At 40.5% G+C, this 23437-nt stretch overlaps 3 protein-coding genes and 1 pseudogene across 4 annotated transcripts; 2 read left to right on the top strand and 2 right to left on the bottom strand.

Annotated features, from left to right (window-relative positions):
• Positions 1-1246: 1246 nt before the first annotated feature.
• Positions 1247-1675, bottom strand: LOC144630948 (putative ATP-dependent DNA helicase RecS). Its single transcript, XM_078489303.1, has one exon. It carries the CDS (start codon positions 1673-1675, stop codon positions 1247-1249), a length of 429 nt encoding a protein of 142 aa, XP_078345429.1.
• Positions 1676-2402: 727 nt separating this feature from the next.
• On the top strand, positions 2403-7102 carry LOC144630971 (tubulin alpha-1D chain). Its single transcript, XM_078489324.1, has 6 exons — positions 2403-2538; positions 2826-3048; positions 3986-4134; positions 4847-5239; positions 6238-6525; positions 6721-7102. The coding sequence occupies exons 1-6, from the start codon at positions 2536-2538 to the stop codon at positions 7021-7023; spliced, it is 1359 nt and encodes a 452-aa protein (XP_078345450.1). The 5' UTR covers positions 2403-2535; the 3' UTR covers positions 7024-7102.
• A 1755-nt stretch (positions 7103-8857) lies between these two features.
• Positions 8858-11936, top strand: LOC144630972 (tubulin alpha-1D chain-like; annotated as a pseudogene). Its single transcript, XR_013566651.1, has 5 exons — positions 8858-9075; positions 10290-10438; positions 10628-11020; positions 11141-11428; positions 11600-11936. The product of XR_013566651.1 is annotated as a tubulin alpha-1D chain-like (transcript).
• Positions 11937-14345: 2409 nt separating this feature from the next.
• LOC144629853 (neuropeptide FF receptor 2-like) lies at positions 14346-17789 on the bottom strand. The gene is made up of 2 exons (XM_078488077.1): positions 17779-17789; positions 14346-16056 (listed from the first exon to the last, which is right to left on the bottom strand). Exon 2 carries the CDS (start codon positions 15946-15948, stop codon positions 14875-14877), a length of 1074 nt encoding a protein of 357 aa, XP_078344203.1. The 5' UTR covers positions 15949-16056; positions 17779-17789; the 3' UTR covers positions 14346-14874.
• Between the last annotated feature and the right edge of the window lie 5648 nt (positions 17790-23437).

Here is a 23437-nt window from a genome sequence, read left to right on the forward strand (position 1 = left end):
AACTGAAAATGGTTGAGTCACACCCTAGATCACGCTATTTTCAGTGATTCGACCTGATTCTGCAGATGAGTCATGTAACCTAGGCGGGTGAGGGGTGGGGGGGGGGGGGGATAATTCCCACATAAAAGACACGGAGATGCTAGTCGTATCGCTTACGTCTGGTTTCACTTATCGGAAAACACCATATTTTTAGCCGTAAATATCTCTTCTGATTGTACTTAAAGAAATAGGTACGAAGCACGAAGCGGAAGATCAATGACAGCAGAAGATGAAGTTTTGGGATGGTCGTTTCCTCACAGGAACATATATTCTAAAGGGGCGACACTTTGTCGAGTTTACATAAAGGAGTAGCCGCTCCATCACGGAAAAATAACATAACAAGAGGTAATCGATGAAAGCCGCTGAAATGCCACAAAGTTAGCGATAAGAGCAGGAATCAACCAAATGTCACCTGCGAAATTAATTTAATCGTTGGCAAAGCTAACAAAGCATACACGGCTGATCCATTAGACTAAGAAGTTTCGGAGCTAAAACAACAATCATTTGAGTGATAAACCGGTTAAGTGTTTGAAAGCCGCTATCTATGCCCCTCAACGTCACGGCACGACTGACAAGCCGACTTCAAGAGAACGGCTGAAAAAACATCAAACATTCCACAAAGGGACGAGAAGGCGGGGTAGTAGACTTGCACCAAGTCGCCCTCTATTGGCGAGCGAAGCGAGCCGAAAAGCGTCGCGAAGCGACGACCGCGAGTGACGAAGTCGCGAGAGGGCGACTTGTCCCGCTTGAAGGATTTTGAATCAAGTTTCCCGCCGAAAGCAAGAGGTATCAATTATCAGGGGGCGGTGTTTCTGCGAGCGCGTGACTTTTCTAGCAGGAGTCAAGTTTCAATAATTCTTGTTTGCGCGGGGTCAACTCCGACCTAAACGATCACGCGAATTTCGGTTTCTCATTGCTCGAAAGAGCAAATTTGTATTCTTTGCGCTAAGGAAGTCGTAAAAAACGATTACAGACGAAGATTGATCGGCCCAGGGGAAAAAAACAAGGTTTGCTTACACCTGGAAATCCTCGCCGGACGGCAATTCTTAGAACCTGAATTAACTGACTACAAATATTATTTGTAGAAACTGTGCCGACAAAAACGAGAAGATCGTGAAGAAAGCAGAAGAAAGTAAACGTTGAATTCGTTGAAGGCTGGTCATGAAACGATAGCTGAACATTACTTGAATACACAATAAATCGCTTCCTAAACATAGATTGAAAACACTTTTAATCGGCGAAATATGTGATGGTAAATGTTGTGAAGTGCTTCTGGACCTCCAAAAATAATTCTGAACTTCAAATCAATTATGTCCTTTAACTGTTCGTCGCTGCAGTCGTCTCCAACATATGAGGCCCCAATCCCACGGTTTTGCAAAGAGTAAACTTGTTCTTTCATGAGCGATACTAAAGGGACAACAACAAGGACTATCGTCGTGTCGCCTCCATTTCGCATGTAGTCGAGTGCAAACGGTGCCAATTCAAACGTTAAGCTTTTGCTCGCTTTCGTGGGCACAGAAACGAAAACATTTTTTCCGCAGAGATACGCTTCTATGGCCTGTTGTTGATATTCTTTTAACTCATCGTTTCCCGTGACCTGTTGAGCAATTTTCAACGCTTCCTTCGCTGTTCGCATGATGTGACCTCGACGTGACAAGAAATGACGCGTCAAGAAGCATCGATTTACATTTGAATGACACTTTCTTTGAGATCTCGACTCTGATTGGCCGAGGTTATAATTTATTCACCGACCCGTTTTTGGGTCGGTAAAATTGGCGCGCTGCAAGTTGGAAAAGTCCTTCGTACGTGACATACCTAAACCGCGCGTCGAAGGACTTTGAGAAAGTCTAGCGGGGTAGTGGTGCTCCCCGCCCTCCCCCACCAGGTTCCACACGTCTCGTTTCTTTTGGTAGTGACGCCCTGTTAGGGGGAGGGGAGAGGGGGTTACGTTTTCCCATATCCCAATAATTTTGAGGTCAGTTATTCCATATCCCTAAAATTACAAAAGCTGTCATCCCTATTATTTTGATTTTCATTATCCCGAAAATTAAGTTGTTATTCCTTATCCCTATTTTAAGCACTTATCACTTTATTCCTTAAATAATTTTGTGAGTACAACTCTCCTTCGCCTCCCCCATGGTCCAAGCTGTAAAAAAAGACCTCCAGTACATTATTTTAAATGAACACTCGTGTTTATAAAACTCCATAGAAACAGACACACGTTTTCAATTTTATATTCATTGCCAAATTGACTGTCCCTCCCCTACGGGAATTGCGAAACAGAGCATGCCTCCCTTGAGACGGCAAGTGGAACTCTTTGATTGGACAAATTTCATGACGTCATTTTAGGAACAATGCAGTTGTAATATAAAGTGCGCGCACAAATCACACCTTGCATATCAACGGTTTTTGTCTTCCAGCGAAAGTTCGTCGCCCTTTCGAAAGAAGAACAAAGCACCACTAATTTGACTGTTCCTTTTGTAATCCTGCTTCAAAATGGTAAGCAGAAATATTCGTCTAAAGCGGCTCTTAGTGTGGTACAAGAACTCGAAATTTTCTGAGTTAAAAATGTAAAGAACAAAGGTTACTAACCGAACTGTATTTCGCAATAATCCGCTTGGCACGCGTTCATTAAATTGATTTAAAAGTTCTCTGCTTAGTTTTAGACTTTTCTCTTTTGTATTTACGTAATTCAGCAGTTTAAATTCATTGCATATGATTATCAATGTTCTAGAATAATTACAAAGAGCAAATTAATGCAATGTTGTCTTTGGTGTTATTTATAGCGTGAGTGTATTTCTGTCCACGTTGGCCAAGCCGGAGTTCAGATCGGCAACGCTTGTTGGGAGTTGTATTGCTTGGAGCATGGAATTCAGCCTGATGGCCAAATGCCGAGCGACAAAACTATCGGCGGAGGAGACGATTCCTTCAACACATTCTTCAGCGAGACTGGAGCGGGAAAACACGTTCCTCGTGCTGTCTTTGTCGACTTGGAACCAACCGTCGTCGGTATGTCAATCAAGACACCTTGAATGTTTTATTTTTAGTCTGTTTTGTCGTTCATAAGCATCAAAACAATTTTATGAATACTTATTCGTACATGGACATTTAATTTCAAGTCAAAATCGATAAGCATTTCGAGACTACATGAAAATGTACAGTCTGTACACGTATTTGTCCATTTCGCTCCGTTGTCAAAGCGTGTTTCATTCCAGTCATTGTCCGTGCTATTGCCGAGCTTCATGATTCACATATTTGTTGAGATTTTGGGGAGTGGTCATTATTTATGGGGAGGGGTCATTTGTCAATGTGTTTATACCTTGGCCAGAGTTTTATTTACAGAGAAGTTTCCCTTTGCATTACTAGAAAAAGACATCAGGTGGTTGTCAACCAAACTTTTTGACCCCCACATCAGTGATACGAAAACTTTTTTGCCCTCCATTTACAGGCAACCAAACTTTACCCCCCCTTCTTATTCACCCCCCCCTCCCCATAAATAATGACTACTCCCTTGACTCAAAGCTGGGAATTTATATTGTTAAATGACCCCAGGATTACCCGGTAATATTGTTCTCTCGATCTCGAAGAGACATCTGTTGATGGGTTGTTCTACAATATATTTTCCAGACACATGAGTAGTGCACTTGTTTAATATTTTTTCCTTTTACCCCAGTTTTAATTTTTTGGTGAATGCTCACATGCCCTCTCCAAACCAAATGGTCTGTTCCTTAGCAACCTCTGTAAACAGATCAAGCAAATCTTGGGTAAAAGAGATAGTCAACAGAGAGGAAGTGAAGACCTTGACAATGTTTGCCGTATGCGCTATTCAGTTTAAATTTATTTTTCAGGTATTTAAAAAGATGCAATAATTCCTGTTATCCCCTCCCCCTTCCCTTTTCCCCCCCCTATGAGACCTGCAATTCTAACAACACTTTTTATGTTACAGATGAGGTGCGTACTGGTACCTACAGACAGCTCTTTCACCCTGAACAGCTGATTACTGGCAAAGAAGATGCCGCTAACAACTATGCTCGTGGGCACTACACAGTTGGAAAAGAACTGATTGATCTTGTTCTTGACAGGATCAGAAAATTGGTAAGTTGTATTATGGGGTTCTGTCTCACTGTGGTCTTCACCTTGAGGCTGTGTTCACATTTGGTGCCTGAGCACTGGTACCTGACCACCAGGAAAAAGAAGCATCATTCAGGGCTAGCGACTAACTTTTAAACTCACTGGTTTATTGGCTAGTGACATGTCAGATTTTACTAGCCAAAAGTAATTTTTCACTAGTCAGACATATTGATTTCTATCAAGAACTGTTGACGTTTCTGAGTTTATCTCTAGCCATAGTGGCTACTAGGAATGCTAAACCTGGTAGCCAAAACCTAAATTTTAGTAGTCTTTGGCCAGTTTGCTACTGTTATCTTGAGCCCTGTTTCACCATGTTCAGACACAGAAAACCAAAGTACCAAGTATCCTTAAGTGCCCCAGTACAAGGTCTGAGTCAACCTTGTACTCAGGCATGGACATTGTACAAGTTATGGTGTGGGTACTTGAAGAAATATATATTATGTTCACATTGGGGGAGACATCGAGAGGAAAGCACGTGACAGACATGAGTGGAGAAACTTTTGTCGCAGCCCTTAGCACTGATGGTGTACAGGGCAGTAAGTTAGTAAGTGCCCAGGAAGAATTGTGCTTAGGCACCTTGCCCAGGCACCCAAGTGTGAATGCATGCTGAGAATGAAGTAATGGATACCTCTATGTCTGATCAGTAATATATGTTATGTATTGTCTTTCTTGTCAGGCTGACCAGTGCACTGGCTTGCAAGGTTTTCTCATTTTCCATTCCTTTGGTGGTGGTACTGGCTCTGGCTTCACCTCTCTGCTGATGGAACGTTTGTCTGTTGATTATGGCAAGAAATCCAAGCTGGAATTTGCCATCTACCCTGCCCCGCAGATTGCAACAGCTGTTGTCGAGCCCTACAACTCCATTCTGACCACTCATACAACCTTGGAACACTCTGACTGTGCCTTCATGGTGGACAATGAGGCCATTTATGACATCTGCCGTCGCAACTTGGACATTGAGAGGCCCACTTATACCAACCTGAACAGACTGATTGGTCAGATTGTGTCCTCCATCACTGCCTCACTCCGTTTTGACGGTGCTCTGAATGTTGACTTGACTGAGTTTCAGGTAGGTATCAGTTATGATGATTTTAAGAACATGTAATTGATTGGTACAGTGGTATAACCAGTTAGATGCAGAATTACTGGTAAAGCAGTCTTATCAGTTACAGTAAAACCCCAGTAACTCAAACTTCGAAGGGAAATGAAAAACAGTTTAAGTTAGTGTGATTTGAGTTATCCAGGTCGATTGAATATTTAATTTGCCAAGTTTAAATAATTGATAGTTTACTAATTTTTTAGCACTTCAGTATACAGTACAGTGCAAATTGAGCTTATCTGGTCAGAAACTCTAACACGATCATACATGTACATTCTTATGATAAGAGTGGAAAATGGCTGTCAAAAATGAAATACGTGATCTGTTCATTGCTCAAATCAATTGGCAATGGTGGCGAGTTGCAAGGAAGGAATTCGAGTTATCGGGGTAAATTTGACCCAAATTTGATCAAGGGAAACAAATTTTAGTTCAAATTGGCTGGGGTTTGAGTTATCCGTGTTTGATTAGGAAAAGGGAGTTCGAGTTAGCAGGGTGTTGGAGTTACCGGGGTTCTATTGTATGTTTGCAGCCTGATATGATTATGCAGAGCTGCACAAGACAATCTTTGGTGGGAGTGTAAAAAATGCCATAAAATTCCTGTTATAAGTCCTGGGCTTATACAACTTCGTAAGGGGTTTTGGGTGGGCTTATAAACAGAGGGGCTTACAAGCGGAATAAAAAAATGTTTCAAAACGAGCCATGGCAGTGTTGATCGAAATACGTTTTTAAAATAAAAAGTCATAATTAACAACATTTAGCCCTGTTCTGACAGTTCAGTACTGTTATCCGGCAGATGGGGGGCTTATATCCGGGGGTGGGGGTTCTTATTACCGGATGTATTTTTTTGTTTCCAGGTAGATGGGCTTATAACCAGGGGGGCTTATAAGCGGAATTTTACGGTTTGCTTTTATCACTCCCACCTGCATGATTTGCAGGTTAGGCTAACTTTTGACCTTTTATTGCCGTAGACCAACTTGGTGCCGTACCCACGTATTCACTTCCCTCTGGCCACCTATGCTCCTGTTATCTCTGCTGAGAAAGCCTACCATGAGCAGTTGAGTGTAGCAGAAATCACCAATGCTTGCTTTGAGCCAGCCAATCAGATGGTGAAATGTGACCCCCGTCACGGCAAATACATGGCTTGCTGTCTGCTGTACCGTGGTGATGTAGTACCAAAGGATGTGAATGCAGCCATTGCAACAATCAAGACCAAGAGAACTATTCAGTTTGTGGACTGGTGCCCAACTGGATTCAAGGTTTGTAATTTATATTTAAAACATTTCTTTCACAAACGGCTGGCCCCCAAATGCTTCTTGCTAGAAAAAAAAAAAAAACTGCATGGATAAAGCTGTTTTGCTTTTGTTTTGACTGTTACCTCCTTTATCTTTCAACTGTAGTGAGCAAAGAAAACTGATAAGTAATTGATTCATTAATTAAATTGTATTTTTTAGGTTGGCATCAACTACCAGCCTCCCACAGTTGTTCCTGGTGGTGACCTGGCCAAGGTTCAGCGCGCTGTGTGTATGTTGAGTAACACCACAGCTATTGCTGAGGCCTGGGCCCGTCTGGATCACAAGTTTGATCTGATGTACGCCAAGCGTGCGTTTGTCCACTGGTATGTGGGTGAGGGTATGGAGGAAGGAGAGTTCTCTGAGGCTCGTGAAGATTTGGCTGCACTGGAGAAGGATTACGAGGAAGTTGGTGTGGATTCTGTTGAAGCTGAGGGAGAGGAGGAAGAAGGAGACGAGTATTAGTCACGTGATCGTTCTGCCATCTTGTCAGCAAAACTGTGGCTTTCGAAACTAAGCAATAAAGAACTGTATTCTAAAATTATTTGATGTTCTTGTCTTCAAGTTTTTCTTAAAAATTAATTCAATCTCTCTTAAATTCGGCTTGTTCCCTCCCCTTTAAATTTAGAGGCGTACCATTGTGCAAATGCAAATTAAAGTTTGCCGTGATAAACCTTCAGTTCAGTCATAAGGTTAAGGGTTTACGTACCCAGGAAGCAGTTGGTTTCTTCAAAGCCGATCGCTGTTCTATCTTGTTCGTAGTGTAGCGCTCTGTGAAGAAGAAACCATGCTCGAGGGTAAGTTCTTCAAGTAGTCCCGGTCCCGGTCATTAATGTCACTAGTGCCAGTTCCTCTGAGCCGGCGCTGCCTTAAACGGCACAAACGAGAATGGTAGCGTTTAGCCTGTTCTGCTAGACTTGCTTTATACAAGTCGAGCTCTCAGAAGCGCGAAAGCGAGCGCGCAGTCTACCTGTTCTTCAGACAGGCGAGGTAGCGTTCTGGACGCAATGTAACTGTGTCGACGGGGAAAAATGAAATGTTCTCGGAAGTCTTTGCGATGCTTGAATCTCCAACTACATCCACAGACAGTAAAAACGGAGTAATCAAAGATAGCCTGCAGGTGTAATATGGGGTTGGGCATTACCTGATAAACCCCAGTTGTAATACCATCATTATTATCGCCAAAGAATCAAAGCAGGGCTCGAGGTCAATAGATTTTTGAAACTTGCGTCACGCTACACAGTTTATTTGAAAAGTTTATGGTTTACCCTATCCTTGCATCTGGTGCATCGCAATAAATACAAAATCAATACTAGAAAAGAACAAACAAGACTGACACGCACCAAGCAAAAAATGAAATATGAGCAACGAAACGTCGCTCAAAACAATAACAGTTAATGTCAAATCTATTCTGTTTCGCCTGACTGCAGACCTTTTCACCTATGTTTGTTTGTTGTCCCATTTCAGACCATGTGATGTAACCCTTGACAATTAATTTTTAAATTTAAAAAAAAAAACACGTTGAATTCTCTCGAGAGCATCACATGATTTCAACTGGGCAATTTACATGTGGGGAAGAGGGTGTCGTGATCCCGTTTCTGATTTTAATTTATCTCGGTTTTTCTTTTTTCCGCCTATCTAAAAATTTACATGCGAAGCTAATATCACCTTTTCAAAGCGGTTTCTAACACAAAATGGCTTGGAAAGGTAACCTGCGACCAGGCGTTCTATTTTTTTGCGTCGGGAGGTTTCTCTTTCCTCCCGCCGCGAAAAAAAGAACGCCTGATCGCAGGTTAGTGGAAAGGTCGAACAAGGGCACTGGGGCTCAGGGGAATAAGTGTTAAGTGTTATATTGACGCTTTTGGATTGGTCAAAATCTGTGATATACGTGATGATACCATGACAACAACATGTGGTTGCCAGGAAAATCAAGTAATAAACTGCGCGCAAAAGCCTGCCCTCCTTATAACGTTCTGGACTTCGTTCGAAAGCGTCGCCTTTCCGTAGAAAGTTCAAGCACAAGTAGCCACAAATTTAATTTAAATTCCCTTATTCATCCTACATCAAAATGGTAAGCAGAATTCAGATGTAAATATTACACATGTCAAGATAATGAAATATCGTTTTTTCAAGCTCTATTTCCCAATAATGCCTGATTGGAAATTGCTTTATTTGTGAAGCTTCGATTTTCTGTACTTCATTTCATTATTTACGCTTTTGCATTTAAGAAGTTTTCAGTGTTCTAGAATAACTACAACTTCAAAATTAACGCAAATGTTCTCTTTGACTTGTAGCGTGAATGTATCTCTATCCACGTTGGCCAAGCCGGAGTTCAGATTGGAAACGCTTGTTGGGAGTTGTACTGCTTGGAGCATGGAATTCAGCCTGATGGCCAAATGCCGAGCGACAAAACTATCGGCGGAGGAGACGATTCCTTCAACACATTTTTCAGTGAGACTGGAGCGGGAAAACACGTTCCTCGCGCCGTGTTCGTTGATTTGGAACCAACTGTCGTCGGTAAGTTGTAAAAGACTTCTTAAAAGTTTCATTTGAGTTGTTTTCTGTTCGTTCTTAAACATTGAAAGATCGTAATAAATACTTTTCATTGGATGTAAGTCAGAATTTTTTAACCAAGATTGTAGAAATTACGCAAAATCTGCGACATAGGATATGGAATTTTATGAGTACGCCCGCGTCCAGTGGCGCCATGTACGCTATAAATAATTGGGAAATTTTAAGCTTTTCATGATTAAAACCTTTGTTGTAATTTCTCCTGGACATGGTGGAGGCACTTTAGTTTCTGGTTTACTTTTTTGGTCGCAATGTTCTATGTCAAGTTTGACGCACCAGTACACTTGATAGATGTTTTGAACAAACATTTCACCTTAGCAACGTTTGAACAGATCATACGAAGATCATACGAAGCGTAAATGGAAGACATGAACAATAGAGATTATAGACCTTTTGCAGCCTACTTGTTATTCTTTTGTGTTTTTAACATTAAAATGCAAATTGCCCTCCAAGGCTCGTTAGCACGTGCCGGGCAACCGAGTGTGCGCAGTAGCTATCGAATGGTTGCTAAGGGCGTAGTGAATAGCTTGACAAAGTTCTTTGTTTAGTTCGCTTTTTTTGGTCTTGACCATGTACAAAACAATAGCTATTTGCATTTGTTTGCTCCTTTGAAGTTTGCTGGACATCAAAACAACAAACAGTGATAACGGTGACCAGTCTGGCAAAAGTTACGCTTGTGAATTATACTAATTAAGATAACTCCATTGATTCTGAAATGATTTACCATTTTTTGATTTTAAAATGTCAACCGTGACAAATTTTTCGCTTGCTATTCCACACCGCCAAAACATTCTCAGTGACGTGAAACATCAGGTGGGAAATCTGGCAGAACTTGCAAAAACATCTCAGCGGCGTGAAACACAAACGCAAAAACCGCCACTATTCATATTTCATACGCATGCAGCCATTGATATTTTAATCTTTCTGAGAAAAACAGAACCTTGGGTGACGTCTTTCTTAGCAACGGTTTGATTGACACAGACTTGCACCGTTTTCCGGCACCGCTAAGGCCGTCCAAGAAAGCGTCGACTTTTTAAGCTTAGGGCTTACTTTTGGAATTTGACGTATAACGAACCATTCTTGAATAAAACCTAAAGCAAGACGAGCTAATTTTTCACCCATCTATTCTCGCAAAAATGATGAAACATTTTATGTTACAGATGAGGTTCGTACTGGTACCTACAGACAGCTGTTTCACCCTGAACAGTTGATTACTGGCAAAGAAGATGCCGCTAACAACTACGCTCGTGGGCACTACACAGTTGGCAAGGAAATGATTGATATGGTTCTTGACAGGATCAGAAAATTGGTAAGTTACATAAAACATTGTGAGTGAAGGTATCTTTCACTCTGGTCTTCACCCTAAGAATGAAGTTGTTGTATTGTACGAAAAACCTTTTTAAGAGTGTGCAATAAAATTTTATCTTATCTTATCTAAACTTCTATGTCTGATCAGTAATTCATGTTTTATTTTATCTTTTTTTGTCTTTCTTGTCAGGCTGACCAGTGCACTGGCTTGCAAGGTTTCCTTATCTTCCATTCCTTTGGTGGTGGTACTGGCTCTGGCTTCACCTCTCTGCTGATGGAACGTTTGTCTGTTGATTATGGCAAGAAATCCAAGCTGGAATTTTCCATCTACCCAGCACCACAGATTGCAACAGCTGTTGTCGAGCCTTACAACTCCATTCTGACCACTCACACCACTTTGGAACACTCTGACTGTGCCTTCATGGTGGACAATGAGGCCATTTATGACATCTGCCGTCGCAACTTGGACATTGAGAGGCCTACTTACACCAACCTGAACAGACTGATTGGCCAGATTGTGTCCTCCATCACTGCCTCACTTCGTTTTGATGGTGCTCTGAATGTTGACTTGACTGAGTTTCAGGTATCTATGTGCTACGTAGTGTTTTTTTTTTCGGGTAAATCCATTGCTTTACTTGATTAGGTATTCCAACATGTAAAAAATTCAGGGGTAAAGCTAACGTTTAACATTTCACTGTTGTAGACAAACTTGGTGCCATACCCACGTATTCACTTCCCTCTGGCCACTTATGCTCCTGTTATCTCTGCCGAGAAAGCCTACCACGAGCAGTTGACTGTTGCTGAAATCACCAATGCTTGCTTTGAGCCAGCCAATCAGATGGTAAAATGTGACCCCCGTCACGGCAAATACATGGCTTGTTGTCTGCTGTACCGTGGTGACGTAGTACCAAAGGATGTGAATGCAGCTATTGCGACAATCAAGACCAAGAGAACTATTCAGTTTGTGGACTGGTGCCCAACTGGATTCAAGGTTTGTATCTTTATTTCACACATACTGCGCCTCAAAATCGTCTTCAATTTAATTTGGAGAAACAGACTACATGTTTGATTAAAACTGCTTTACCTATTGTTTCAACTAATGTGTTCTTTATCATTTTCAACTGTAAGCAAAGAAAACTGATAGAAATATTGTATTTTTCAGGTTGGCATCAACTACCAGCCTCCCACAGTTGTTCCTGGCGGTGACCTGGCCAAGGTTCAGCGTGCTGTATGTATGTTAAGTAACACCACAGCTATCGCTGAGGCCTGGGCTCGTCTAGATCACAAGTTTGATCTGATGTACGCCAAGCGTGCGTTTGTCCACTGGTATGTGGGTGAGGGTATGGAGGAAGGAGAGTTCTCCGAGGCTCGTGAAGATTTAGCTGCACTGGAGAAGGATTACGAGGAAGTTGGCGTGGATTCTGTTGAAGCTGAGGGAGAGGAGGAGGAAGGAGACGAGTACTAGACACGTGATCGTTCTGCCAACTGTGGCTTTTGAAATTGAGTAATAAAATATTATGTGAAATTATTTGATGTCTTAGTTTCTTTCGAGTCATTCATTCAAAAATCTCTCTCAAATTTGGCTTGCTCCCCCCTCCCCCGCGAAATCTATCTACCGCTTTCTGAGTTCATTTCTTAGAAATCTGCAAATGAGAAGAATTTAAAAGGTTTCCAGAGTTACTATTCGATATAAACAGCATTGTTTCTTAGTAAGGATTTACGTGGTTTGTCACAATAAAGCGCTGGTTTAGCAAATTCTGGCGATTTCTTTATCGTTTTGGCCCCCCTTTTTTTTTTTTTCGGGGTAGGGGGCCTCTCACAACTCCCCTTGAAGGGGAAAGACCGGAGTCGCCGTCCGCGTAGTGTCTTGGAATCCCTTCGGCCAAACTTCTGAATTGATAATATCCAACGTTGAAAGTCACTCGGAGAAATAGCTTTTGGATGTATTTATGGGAAATTAAGGGGGGGGTATGGATTGAAGTGGTGGGAGGGGGGGGGAGGTTCTACACCTGCTACAGAAAAAAGCTTAGACATGCCGCACCATATTTATCAGTAACTTTCTGTGATTACCTCTGGCTTATTTGAAAACTCCAGTCAATTGTTGATTAAATTCTTCTTTTATAAATCATATACAGGGGCAAAATAACTGTTGCTTTGCGGAATGCCTCTCGTGCAAGCACTGGTATAAGGTGATCCTTACTCTTAAATTTTGCCTGTTTTTTTGCTTGAAAATTAAGAGGGTTCTGAAAGGGGAGGGGGTATAAATCCCATTTTCCAGCCTTTTGTTTTCCCAAATCCCAGTTCCATTGTTTTTTTGTTTGTGATTTCCAGGCCAGCGACATCTTGCCAAAGTGCTAAATGTAATTTCTTTTTGATATGTTATTGGAAAGGACGATAAACCGTAGGTCCCGTCTCCTGTATCTTCAGTATTATAACAGGGGACGTTAAAGAACCCACACACTATTTGCAAAGAGTAGGGTACGAAGTTCCCGGTGTTGTGTAGCCTGCGTGGCCGGCGTTCAAAGGGGAAGGAGAAGGGGAGTTCGAGCGTGAGGTCCCCCCTTCCCCGATCGCGCTTCGCGCTCTCTCCTCGCACCTCGCGCTTCGCGCTCGAACTCCCCTTCTCCTTCCCCTTTGAACGCCGGCCACACAGGCTATGTGTTGTGGTCTGGCCTTTGTGTAGTGAATTACAGTATATGTACAGCGCATTTGAACATTACATATGAAAAATGCGCTATATAAATTGATTATCATTGATCATTGATCATTGGAAGTCCCATGGGTTGTTATTATTGTAAAAGCCCTCGTCGTTTCAGGTGTATTACTACAGTTCATGATGTTTCTTGTCTTGTGGTCTGATCCTATAAGAAAAACAGTAAGAGTCGGAGTAATTGGAGCATTGAATGAGGGGATTTGGGGCGGGAGAGCCGGTGCCGACCATGTAGTTGGAAATAGACGTTGTAGAAGAAAGAAGGTTTGATAGAGTGGAAGGCCAGATTAGAAGAGAAAGGTATTAAAAATGTGTGAAAACCACTAAGTAGCCACATGTAAATCGACTGTAGTGTGATGTTTTTCTCTTTCATTTCCAGTACCGGTAATTTTTTCTCAATTGAGGGTTTTATTCTTTTTTCGTTTTACCACAATTTACCACACTCTGGAAAAAGTTACATCTCTTAATGTTAATAAACGTCATGCTTAAAAGCATGACATTTATTTTTCCCGCGAACGGCAAAAATTCAACTTCTGCCGTTTGGCGTTCGTACCCAGAAATAAGTAGTTTTGTATTTGTTGTGAATGTGGGATTTTTCCAAAAAGGTAACAAAATAAAAGGCAAGTTTGCGTTTGCCGTTTGCCGTTTAACGCCATATCTCTCTCTATTATTGTGACACCAGTGGTACCAGTCCAGCATTCCTGTAGTACTTGTCCTGTGTTTTAATTGAGTATTTAAAGTTTAATTTATTACCCAACCTGTTAAACCATTTAAAAACAACTTTGGTTATATAGGAATTGATAATTGTCTGCACTACGAATGTGTCCTCGTTTGGCGAAAACATTAATATTGTTGCTCGTGATTTTTCTTGGGCGAGCAAACGGGAAAACATTCTTTGCGGACACAAAATGTTTCTGAAAGAAGTCAGGAAGATATTTTGTGTCTTAGACACAAATTTTGTGTTCGCAAAAAATGTTGCGCGCGCGGGCAAACAGGAAAACATTTGTGTCTGCAATAATGTGTCCGCGTTTGCCACCATCTTTACGCCCCCCTCGGGTTTTGACACCTCCCTACTACGGACAGATCACTTGGTCCGTAATGCTGGATTTCCACAGACGCGTAATTTTTTACGTGCGTTTACGTGCGTGAAAAAAAATTAGAGACAATGTATGAACGGCGGTTGCGTACACGTTTGTCTCAAAAGTTTTTCACGCACGTAAACGCACGTAAAAAATTACGCGTCAGTGGAAATCCACCTTATGAGACCAAAATTCATCCAAACTCTACCTCTGTAATACAGACACCTCCGTAACACGGACGCTTTTCCCGTCCCTTTGGTGTCCGCGTTAAAGATGTTCGACTGTATGAGAAGGATGGTATTACTATGTCTTGAAAATATGAGCCTTAATTTTTCAAGTTTGTTAATAAAAAGGCTATTCCTTATTCTAAGCTACCCTTGTTTCCTCTCAGTTTATAATAACTTCTGTGATGTTTTTCTTTCTTGGTTAATTGTTATTTCAAGGTTTTCTCCCATTAAAAGGCAATTATATACTTTTAAAAAATGACTTAATTCGACAGGCCTTTTAAAATCAAACTGAAGAAATGCATTGCAATGCTGACTGGTAATCAGCCTTTGTTGTTGTCACACAGAAATGTTGCGTTACTAAACTCCAACACACCCCAAGTCAGACCATGTGTAACGCTGTCCTGTTCTGGTAACGTTTAGATCACATCATAGTCTGGCTGTCACGAAATTCTGTCGATTGGATCATATGCCTGCGTCGAATGGTTGGGTTCTCAATCTCCTTCGTATGCCCGCAGCACTTGCAGTTTTTACACAGCCCAAACGGCCAATCCTTCCTAAAGTTTGGAATATAACAAGCAAAAATCAGTGGATTGAAGAGCGAGTTCATGAACTTCATTAGCTCTGTAATAATGGTAAGGATGAGAACTATATCAGGAGAGACGCCAGCTAGGCGGTCATAGGAGCGAAGCATGGAAACGAAAACAGTAGGTCCCCAGCAAATGACCACACCCAGTGAGAGGGCACTCAGCATCCGGGTGACTTTTCCTTTGGTGTTGGCCGTCTCTTTACTGATGGCGCCACTTTTGTAATCTCTCCTGAGATATACGTACGTCAAGACAAACAGAATCACCATGACGACCAGAGGTACTAGGAAAGCCAGCACAAAATAGAGGGTTGTCGACAGCTGACCGCTCCAATTCCTGTAAAAGTCGCACAGCTTGGGAACGCTGCAGTTTGCGAACTCGTCTGTCACATTTGGCTTAACTTCTGGAATCTCCGTATAGAGGACACTCTGTGCGCTGTACATGAGAGGTCCCGAGCAGACTGCAGCGTATAACCATACACCAAAAACGATAAGAAATGGAGTACGACGTGACATGAGACCTTTCAAGGGCGATGCCGCGTCACGGTACACATCAACAGAAATGACGAGAAGCGTGACAAAAAACGCTGCGCTGCATGCAGAGGAGAAGAAATGATACAGCTTGCATGGAATAGCTGACTTCTCAGTGCTGAACACTGTGCTCAGATATATTAACGGTCCCACGGTTAATAACCTGAATATCAAATCCACCACGGACAGATGAAATACGAAGAAGTTCGACAAGTTCTTTAGCACGCACTTGTTTTTCAGCATGACTCCACAGACGGTAGCGTTAATAACAATTCCAAGGAAAATAAGACAGAAAACGGTTGCCTCCGACGTTTTGGCAATTGTTTTGGCCGTTTCACACGTCATCAGCAGAATGTTGTCTTCATCTGCAGAGGTCGACATTTTTAAAGAAGCTAGAGAGTGCAGAGAGCACAGAAATTTTGCTGTGTACTTTTCTGTTTTCGGTTTCTTGCTTTTGTGCAGATATTTCAGTTTCTTACACTCCTTTCACTGAAACAAAAGAAAAAAAAACACATCGGTATAAAATGAAATAATGAATTCAGTGATGTTCTTTCTTAATCTTATATTACGTAGGAGTAGAGCAATTTTCAACTGAGTGTCGTAAAACCAAAACCATAGTTATCACTCTCAAAAGTACACAGACAATCCAGTAAACCAATCAAAACTCGAAGCAAACACATGTAGTTGGCACGAAGCGCGGGAAAACGTGCGCGAGCGAGTCATGATTGGGTTTGTTTTAACTTCTGATTGGCTGAGAAAGTGGCGCGAGGGTTTTAAACCAATCACTAAACGTAGTTATGCAAAACCAACGCAAACACGAATTACTTTCGACACTCAAGTGAAATCCGCTCTATTCTTCCTTCAGTTTTTTTGTCCGTGGATAAAGGCGTCTCTTAAATGGTTAAAACAACAGAGCACATTTACTCTAGACCACAACACAGTAACGTTTTGGCGCGACTTGAATGAGCGAAACGCGTCTCCTGAAAAGGATCTGACTTGGGAGATTCGCGCCACCCTCAAGTTAACAACAAAGTATTTTAACACATTGGCGCTGTTGGCCAAAAAATTAGTTATGTCGATATGATTTTGCTGTCGGTACTGCCTTCTATAATTTATTCGGGTTTCTTGTGTGAACGCGTCGGTTCCCCTATCTTGTTAACACATACCGTATTAAATTAAGGCCTCCATAAGCGTTGTTTATGTTGAATAAAAGAAATAAGCCACCCCCACCCCCTCCCCTCGTCCTTTATACGAGCCTTTCTCTGAAAAGCGCCCTTCTTAGAACTACCAAAATTAAATTAGCGTCCCGGGCGCTAAATTGAATCATTACGTGCCATATTTTGATCTCCTCCAAAGCTACCCCTTCAAGGCATTTCCTGTTATTATAACAGCGAATCATGTGACTCAATTTAAGTTAACAGCGATCTCAAAGACTGTTCACGGGTTGTGTGAACAACACGTCACGAGACGTCGCGATACTCTTGGTCGACGTTCATATTTCCAGCAATTTTTTTTTTACGTTATCTCGATCGAGCACTTTCACAATTTACATGCCAGATTACGTCACTCAAAGACTTGCTTGTCACGCAACGGTCCGATTGCTTTTCGTCATGTTCATTGACCAAACGGTTTGAGATCAATGAACGTTTTAAAACCAAATGTTAAATAGCCGTGGAAACACTTCATCTTGCCTCTATTTAATAACTGTTATCATTCGTGGAAAAATGCTAAAGAACGATTGTTAAACAATTGCGCAACTGTGCATGCAATCGTATTCCTGAATGTATTGGGATAGGAGAAATTTAATACTCGATCAAAACCGATCAAAAGTACCAAAATCTGAGCCAAAGTTCCTACTTTTAATGTTCCAGATAGAAACTATATAGATGTGGAAGTTTCGAACGATGCTTACGGTATATTTTGCTTATTTATTAGACGATTTTTTTTGTCATGAATAATAAAGGATGTTTAAATATTTAATACACACTCAAACACCATAAAATCCACGGTCCCTTATATCGTTCCCATATTTGATGTGGCCAAACGTATTTTGCTCTCTACCGATTGAATGTAATTCTGGTCGTTCACAAAAGACTTTGAAAATCTTTGGATCTAAATGCAGGCTTAAGAGTAACTTTCATCGACACCACTGAGTGGATACGTTCATTCTTCGCGGCTGTGACGCTCTCAAAAGCTAAACAATGTACTCACCAGTTTGTATTTTAAGTCCACAGCCTTTAAAAGTCATTGATAAAACACTGGTAGAGGTTGATCTATCGACGAGAAGTACTGCCGGCAGATATAAGAGTCAGACTACAGGACCTAACCTGATATCTGAGGAATTTGATACGGTCAGGGCTGATACTGTCATTTATAGACCGTGACAGAAGCTGGTTATACAATTTTGGCTCGTGACCGTGACTGTAACAAAACTAAACAAAACTGGCAGAAAACGAAATAAGAGGACTTAGGCGTACTGTCTGATATCGATATTTTTTTAATTCAGCCGGTAAGGCTTCTTTAGTCCTTCTATCAACGCTAATAAACAAAATTCCGAAAAAAAACAGCCCCCCCCCCCTTCCAAAAAAAAATCAACAACAACAAAAGATCGAGACGTTAAAATCCGAATAATATATATATAAGCCCAAGTTAGTCAAAGCTCTTTCCAAAAGACACACCTTGTCCGATTATGAGCCCCGTATTGTATGACAACTTCGTTCCCAGGGCTTTTCCCTAAGGGAAAAGCCCTGGGAACGAAGTTGATTGTGTGATATTGTCGGTTTTCTTGTATTTTACGTTGAGAATGCTCAATGATCGTACAATACAATACAAGCTTTATTGACAACTCCCTGAACTAAAATTTCATAAAAATACAATTAGAATACAAAAAAGGAAAAAAAATCAGGATTATGGATAAAAGTGAGAGAGATTCAAGACATTTAACTGAAGTTAAAACTTGTGATGTAAATTAACTTGAGAGGAAGTCAGCGAGTATCTTAATTTACGTTTAAAACCGGTAAAAAATTGGTGTGGGGAATCAGGTGGCTATTTGGTTTGCAGATTTTCAGACAGACAGCCTCAATATCATCATATCAGGAACAATTTGCTTCGAAATAGGTAATAATTGTGCTATGTTCATTCTTAGATTTATCATCTCTGACATTATCACAACCATTATTAGAAAGCATTATCACAACCATTAGTAGAAAGCATATCTTCCTTCAATAAGGAACTAAAGGCCATCAAAAATCTTGATATTGTAAATAGAAAATTGTAAATAGGCTAGTGCATGTAAATATTGTAAATATCTTGTATATTGTAAATAAGTTTAGTTAGTATTCGTATTTGTCTTAGTGTTATTTTTGTTATGATTATTTCTTAGGTAACTTAAACACGACCACATAAGCTATGCTGTAAATTTATCGTGTCTAAATAAAAGATGATATTATTATTAACCAAACTTCTCTTGCTAAGGACGAATTTTTTCTTTTCTTGAAACATAAAGAAAAAGGTATTTGGAACGGAACCTGACTGTTGCCAGGGTTATAAGAAAATGATGTATTGGTTTAAATGATGTATTACCTGTCAAAATTAAAGGGGCAGTGGAGGCATAAATTCATTCCCCAAGATGTCAATAAACCCTAATGGTTTTTATGTGGTTCTCTTCCAAGTAACACTGTCAACTTAAAAACCACGGCCCGACTTTTTCAAGTTTTAAGGCACTTTCTTCCTATCCATCCATAAACACACCACTTTTTTTACGTTTTAGCAAGGCTTGGCAACTATTTCTGTATTGAAGAAATTGTTCAACATGACACGAGCGTGGGACAAAGAAAAATTCTGAGTCCCCGACGGGGAATCGAACCCATGGCCTCCCAGATACCGGTTGGGCGCTCTAACCAACTGAGCTACGAGAGACTCGTTGAGAGCTAGGCCATTTTACTAGGTTGATATGTGACACGCGTCCTGCATACTGCTAGGATCAGCAATGTCGAAATCATCAAGTTTGTAGTAAATAATAAAGATGGTAAATTTTAAGCTTGGTGAAAATAATGAAGAAATTGTTCAACATGACACGAGCGTGGGACAAAGAAAAATTCTGAGTCCCCGACGGGAATCGACATTGCTGATCCTAGCAGTATGCAGGACGCGTGTCACATATCAACCTAGTAAAATGGCCTAGCTCTCAACGAGTCTCTCGTAGCTCAGTTGGTTAGAGCGCCCAACCGGTATCTGGGAGGCCATGGGTTCGATTCCCGTCGGGGACTCAGAATTTTTCTTTGTCCCACGCTCGTGTCATGTTGAACAATTTCTTTATTATTTTCACCGAGCTTAAAATTTACCATCTTTATTATTTACTATTTCTGGATTTCCAATTAATACCAACACCTTCATTGGTTTTTCAAGTAGCACTAAATCTCCCTGACACTGCCCCTGTGTGTGTATACTGGACTGCGGAAAAAAAGATCCTTGCGCGTCAAACGAACATTGAAGTCAGCGGTAACAGTTGTCAGTATGCCACATGCTTTGGTCTCGAGTCGGGTGTAACATCGATCCACTGATAGCATGAAAATGTTAAAGTAACCCGGATTCCAATTTACCTTTGGCTTCGACGCCGCGTAAAAAGAAAACAACAAGGAGGCTTGGCTTGCTTCACACGAAGAACGAAGATCTTTTTCTGTATTTTGGACGTATTTGGGAAAGTAAAGGTTAGAACATTGTAGCATACGCAATATCCAAAAACACACGCACGCCAGTAAGAGTCAAAAGGGTCTCTAAACGTACCTTGTATATATTTATATTGACTTATTTTAGTAATTCTGTGGATTGATAGCTACGAGAAGTAAATCAGCCACAAATGTAGAAAATCACACGAAAATTTGTTTTTGTTGTTCTTTTTACTTGAGAGATGTCAAAGACGGAACTAGTAAGTTTATTCTTCTGTAAGAATCGAGCAATGTTTAGAAGTCACGATAACTCATCCATTCAAAATTTGCATGGTATCTTGCTCTACGTTCCTATCTACGAAATGGATGTTTTAAAGTTCCATCATTTTTTTTTTCTTGAAAAATGATGAAGATGGCCAGTTTCGATCGGTTCTGAAAGCGAGCTAACTTAGCGAATCGAACGTAACGATTTTTTCCTTGTCGCTATAGCTAGGTTCGATGCCTGCGGTCAGCCTTTTACCAAAACCTATAATTACAGAATTAAAGATCTATGATAAAGATGCGAAGTTGGTGACACGTACAACTTTCGGATCTAAGAGCATTTTTCTATCGAAAAATCGCTTAAAATTTTTTCGGCGGCAGGTCGCTGCTCTTAGGGATCGTTACTTTCGGCTATAACTGAAACGTAGCTAAACGTGTGCTGATCTCATATGGGCAGATCCGCGCCTTTCACAGGCACTTAAAACGTGGATACAAACATGACTAGTTTTGCTTACGGAAAAATTACGGTAACTTTAAGATCAAAAGATGAGAGAAGTTGTTGAAAAGAAGTCGCATCAAAACGGAACAGGATAATCAATGTGTTGTCCTTGCTATATGTTGTTCGTGCTTGATGGCTGTCAAGCCTAAAAATGTCTTTTGCATTTATGCAGCGGTTTGTAGAGGTTTTGGTATACTAACGATGTATCCTCAAATGTGTTTTGTCTTACTTTACAAAAAAGGAGAAGCTTTTTTGCAACATATGCATTCGAAATCGACAGCTTCAATTAAATAATTTCACTCGTGACTATGTCAGGGAAGTAGCAAATATCGTTTCTGTTTAAGCGTGTTTGAGTTTGTCAACAACATTTCATTTCAACGTTTTTCATGGCTTTTAGATTAAGAATCTGCTCCATGGCTTAACAGCAATGAAAAGTATGTTTGATTGTACTTTATAAACCTTACTGGTATTTTCAGAAACTTCGAATTTAGTTACATTTGAGGTTCTTACTTTCGAATTTTACTTTCAGCCGTTGTATTTAATCGTTCACTGGGAGGGTCGCTATTGTGAGAAATTTACGGTATCCTTAAATAATACTTCATATCCATAGCGGATTGTTTTAACAAGAAGTTTAGGTAAAAAAAAATTAGCAAAACGTTTGAGAGTACTGGTTGCTTCAATGCAGGACTCTTTAATAAACTGAAAATTGAACGACCCATATCAGCAGTGTCATGTCGATAGAAAACGTGCCATTCAGCCCAAGTGTAGTTTATTTATAGGCAAGTCAATATCCAAACTAAAATAAGGTGGGCAAAGTTAACACGGGAAATAATATTTATAGACTACATGGCGACTTTTATATACATGTAGTCTTGAAATTCACACCAGGCCAGGGTATGTCTTCTAACTCTTTGTATCATTTGTCTACTGAGGAAGACAGCTACAGTCCTTTATACTTATGTGGCTTGTCAAATGTTTCGGCACTATGTGTTAAAGAGCACTGCGTCGATCGAAGATTGGCGATAAGGAAGGAAAACATTAAAGAACTAGTAAATCAATCCTCGTAATTTTTTGACGTGGGCTTGGCGGGAACGTAATTTTCCCATTCATGATATATGCACTTCAATCACACGAAGCGACTCTCGCTTGTTATACTCCTTGTGGGCCAGTTTAAAACGAATTATGTAAACCCGTGTGTTTTAATGCATTTTATTATTTTAATATTGTACTGATCGTTTTTTGTTCGTACTCGGCAGCAAGATATAATTGAAACTGGAAATAGAACTGCAGCACCGTAAACCACATGGAATGAGAAAAAACGCTGACAGTCGTCGCCAATTAGATGAAAAACTATTTGCAAACTCATGACTAACTGATAAAAAAAATCTCACTGCACTGCATTGTGCTATCAGCAATACACGCATTGCTAACTTAGCGATTATAAAACTAGTTTTGTATGTTCGTGACATCTTCAGTGGTCGATCGCCATATTATCATTTCTTCAGGCTTTGCCAATATGGCAGGTCACGAACAGAAATAGAAAGAGTGAGGGGCTTTTGCTTTCTTAGTTTCCGCAAAGAGAATACGTTTCAATAGGAAATACCAGCGTAATTTTACTCAATTTATTTTTTCCTGGCATCAGATTTTACTCAAGCGATTTTTGTGAGCTTATTAAGATAGCCAAATAATGGGAGATATATTTGCTCTCAAAATGCAACTATGTGCCTTCGATAATTTGTAGAAATACTGCGTTATCGATATAAAAAACTTCCGATAATAAGATCTGGGTATTATCCCAATTTTACGGAATTAATAAGAAAATAAGAGTGACATTAGTTTCTATTTATGCGAATCACGCTTAAATAAACGGGAATGAAGAAACATGCTTCACTGACAACTACCACGCACGCTCGAATAATTGCGGAAAAAACAGAGAAGAATCAATATAAGAACAGTGTTTTGACACAAGTTTATGCCAATACTAAGTTAATTAATCATGAATATTACTGACTTGAGCCGGTTATTGGTCATTTTGTAGTGACCATGTGAAAAATGAGTATTTCACATGTATGAAATGCAGGCTATATAATGTGAAATGCAAATCGTGTTCTTTTTGTACATTGGAACAACTTCCGGGGGACAATACTAGAGACAATAATGACTTAGTAATTATTTAAACAGCACGTGGAGTCGACTGGACATCTTCATCCCAATTATGTGGAGATACTGAGTACTAAAGCGTGGCTTGAAAAGCCGGCATAAACGCTTATTCCTGGAGTCTCTGCATTCCACTCTAAATACCTTTGCCTATTTGCATTTATTATGGGACCGTGAAAAGTTTTAAAACTTCCTAAATTATTCATTTTACTCTAACGAAGGCAACAGTAGGATGCCGAAAATTTAGTCAATATTTTAATACTGTTTTTTGGGTCAGATACAACAT

This window comes from Oculina patagonica, chromosome 11 (assembly GCF_052425735.1).
Source record: "Oculina patagonica isolate OP01 chromosome 11, crgOcupat, whole genome shotgun sequence".
Taxonomy (NCBI): domain Eukaryota; kingdom Metazoa; phylum Cnidaria; class Anthozoa; order Scleractinia; family Oculinidae; genus Oculina; species Oculina patagonica.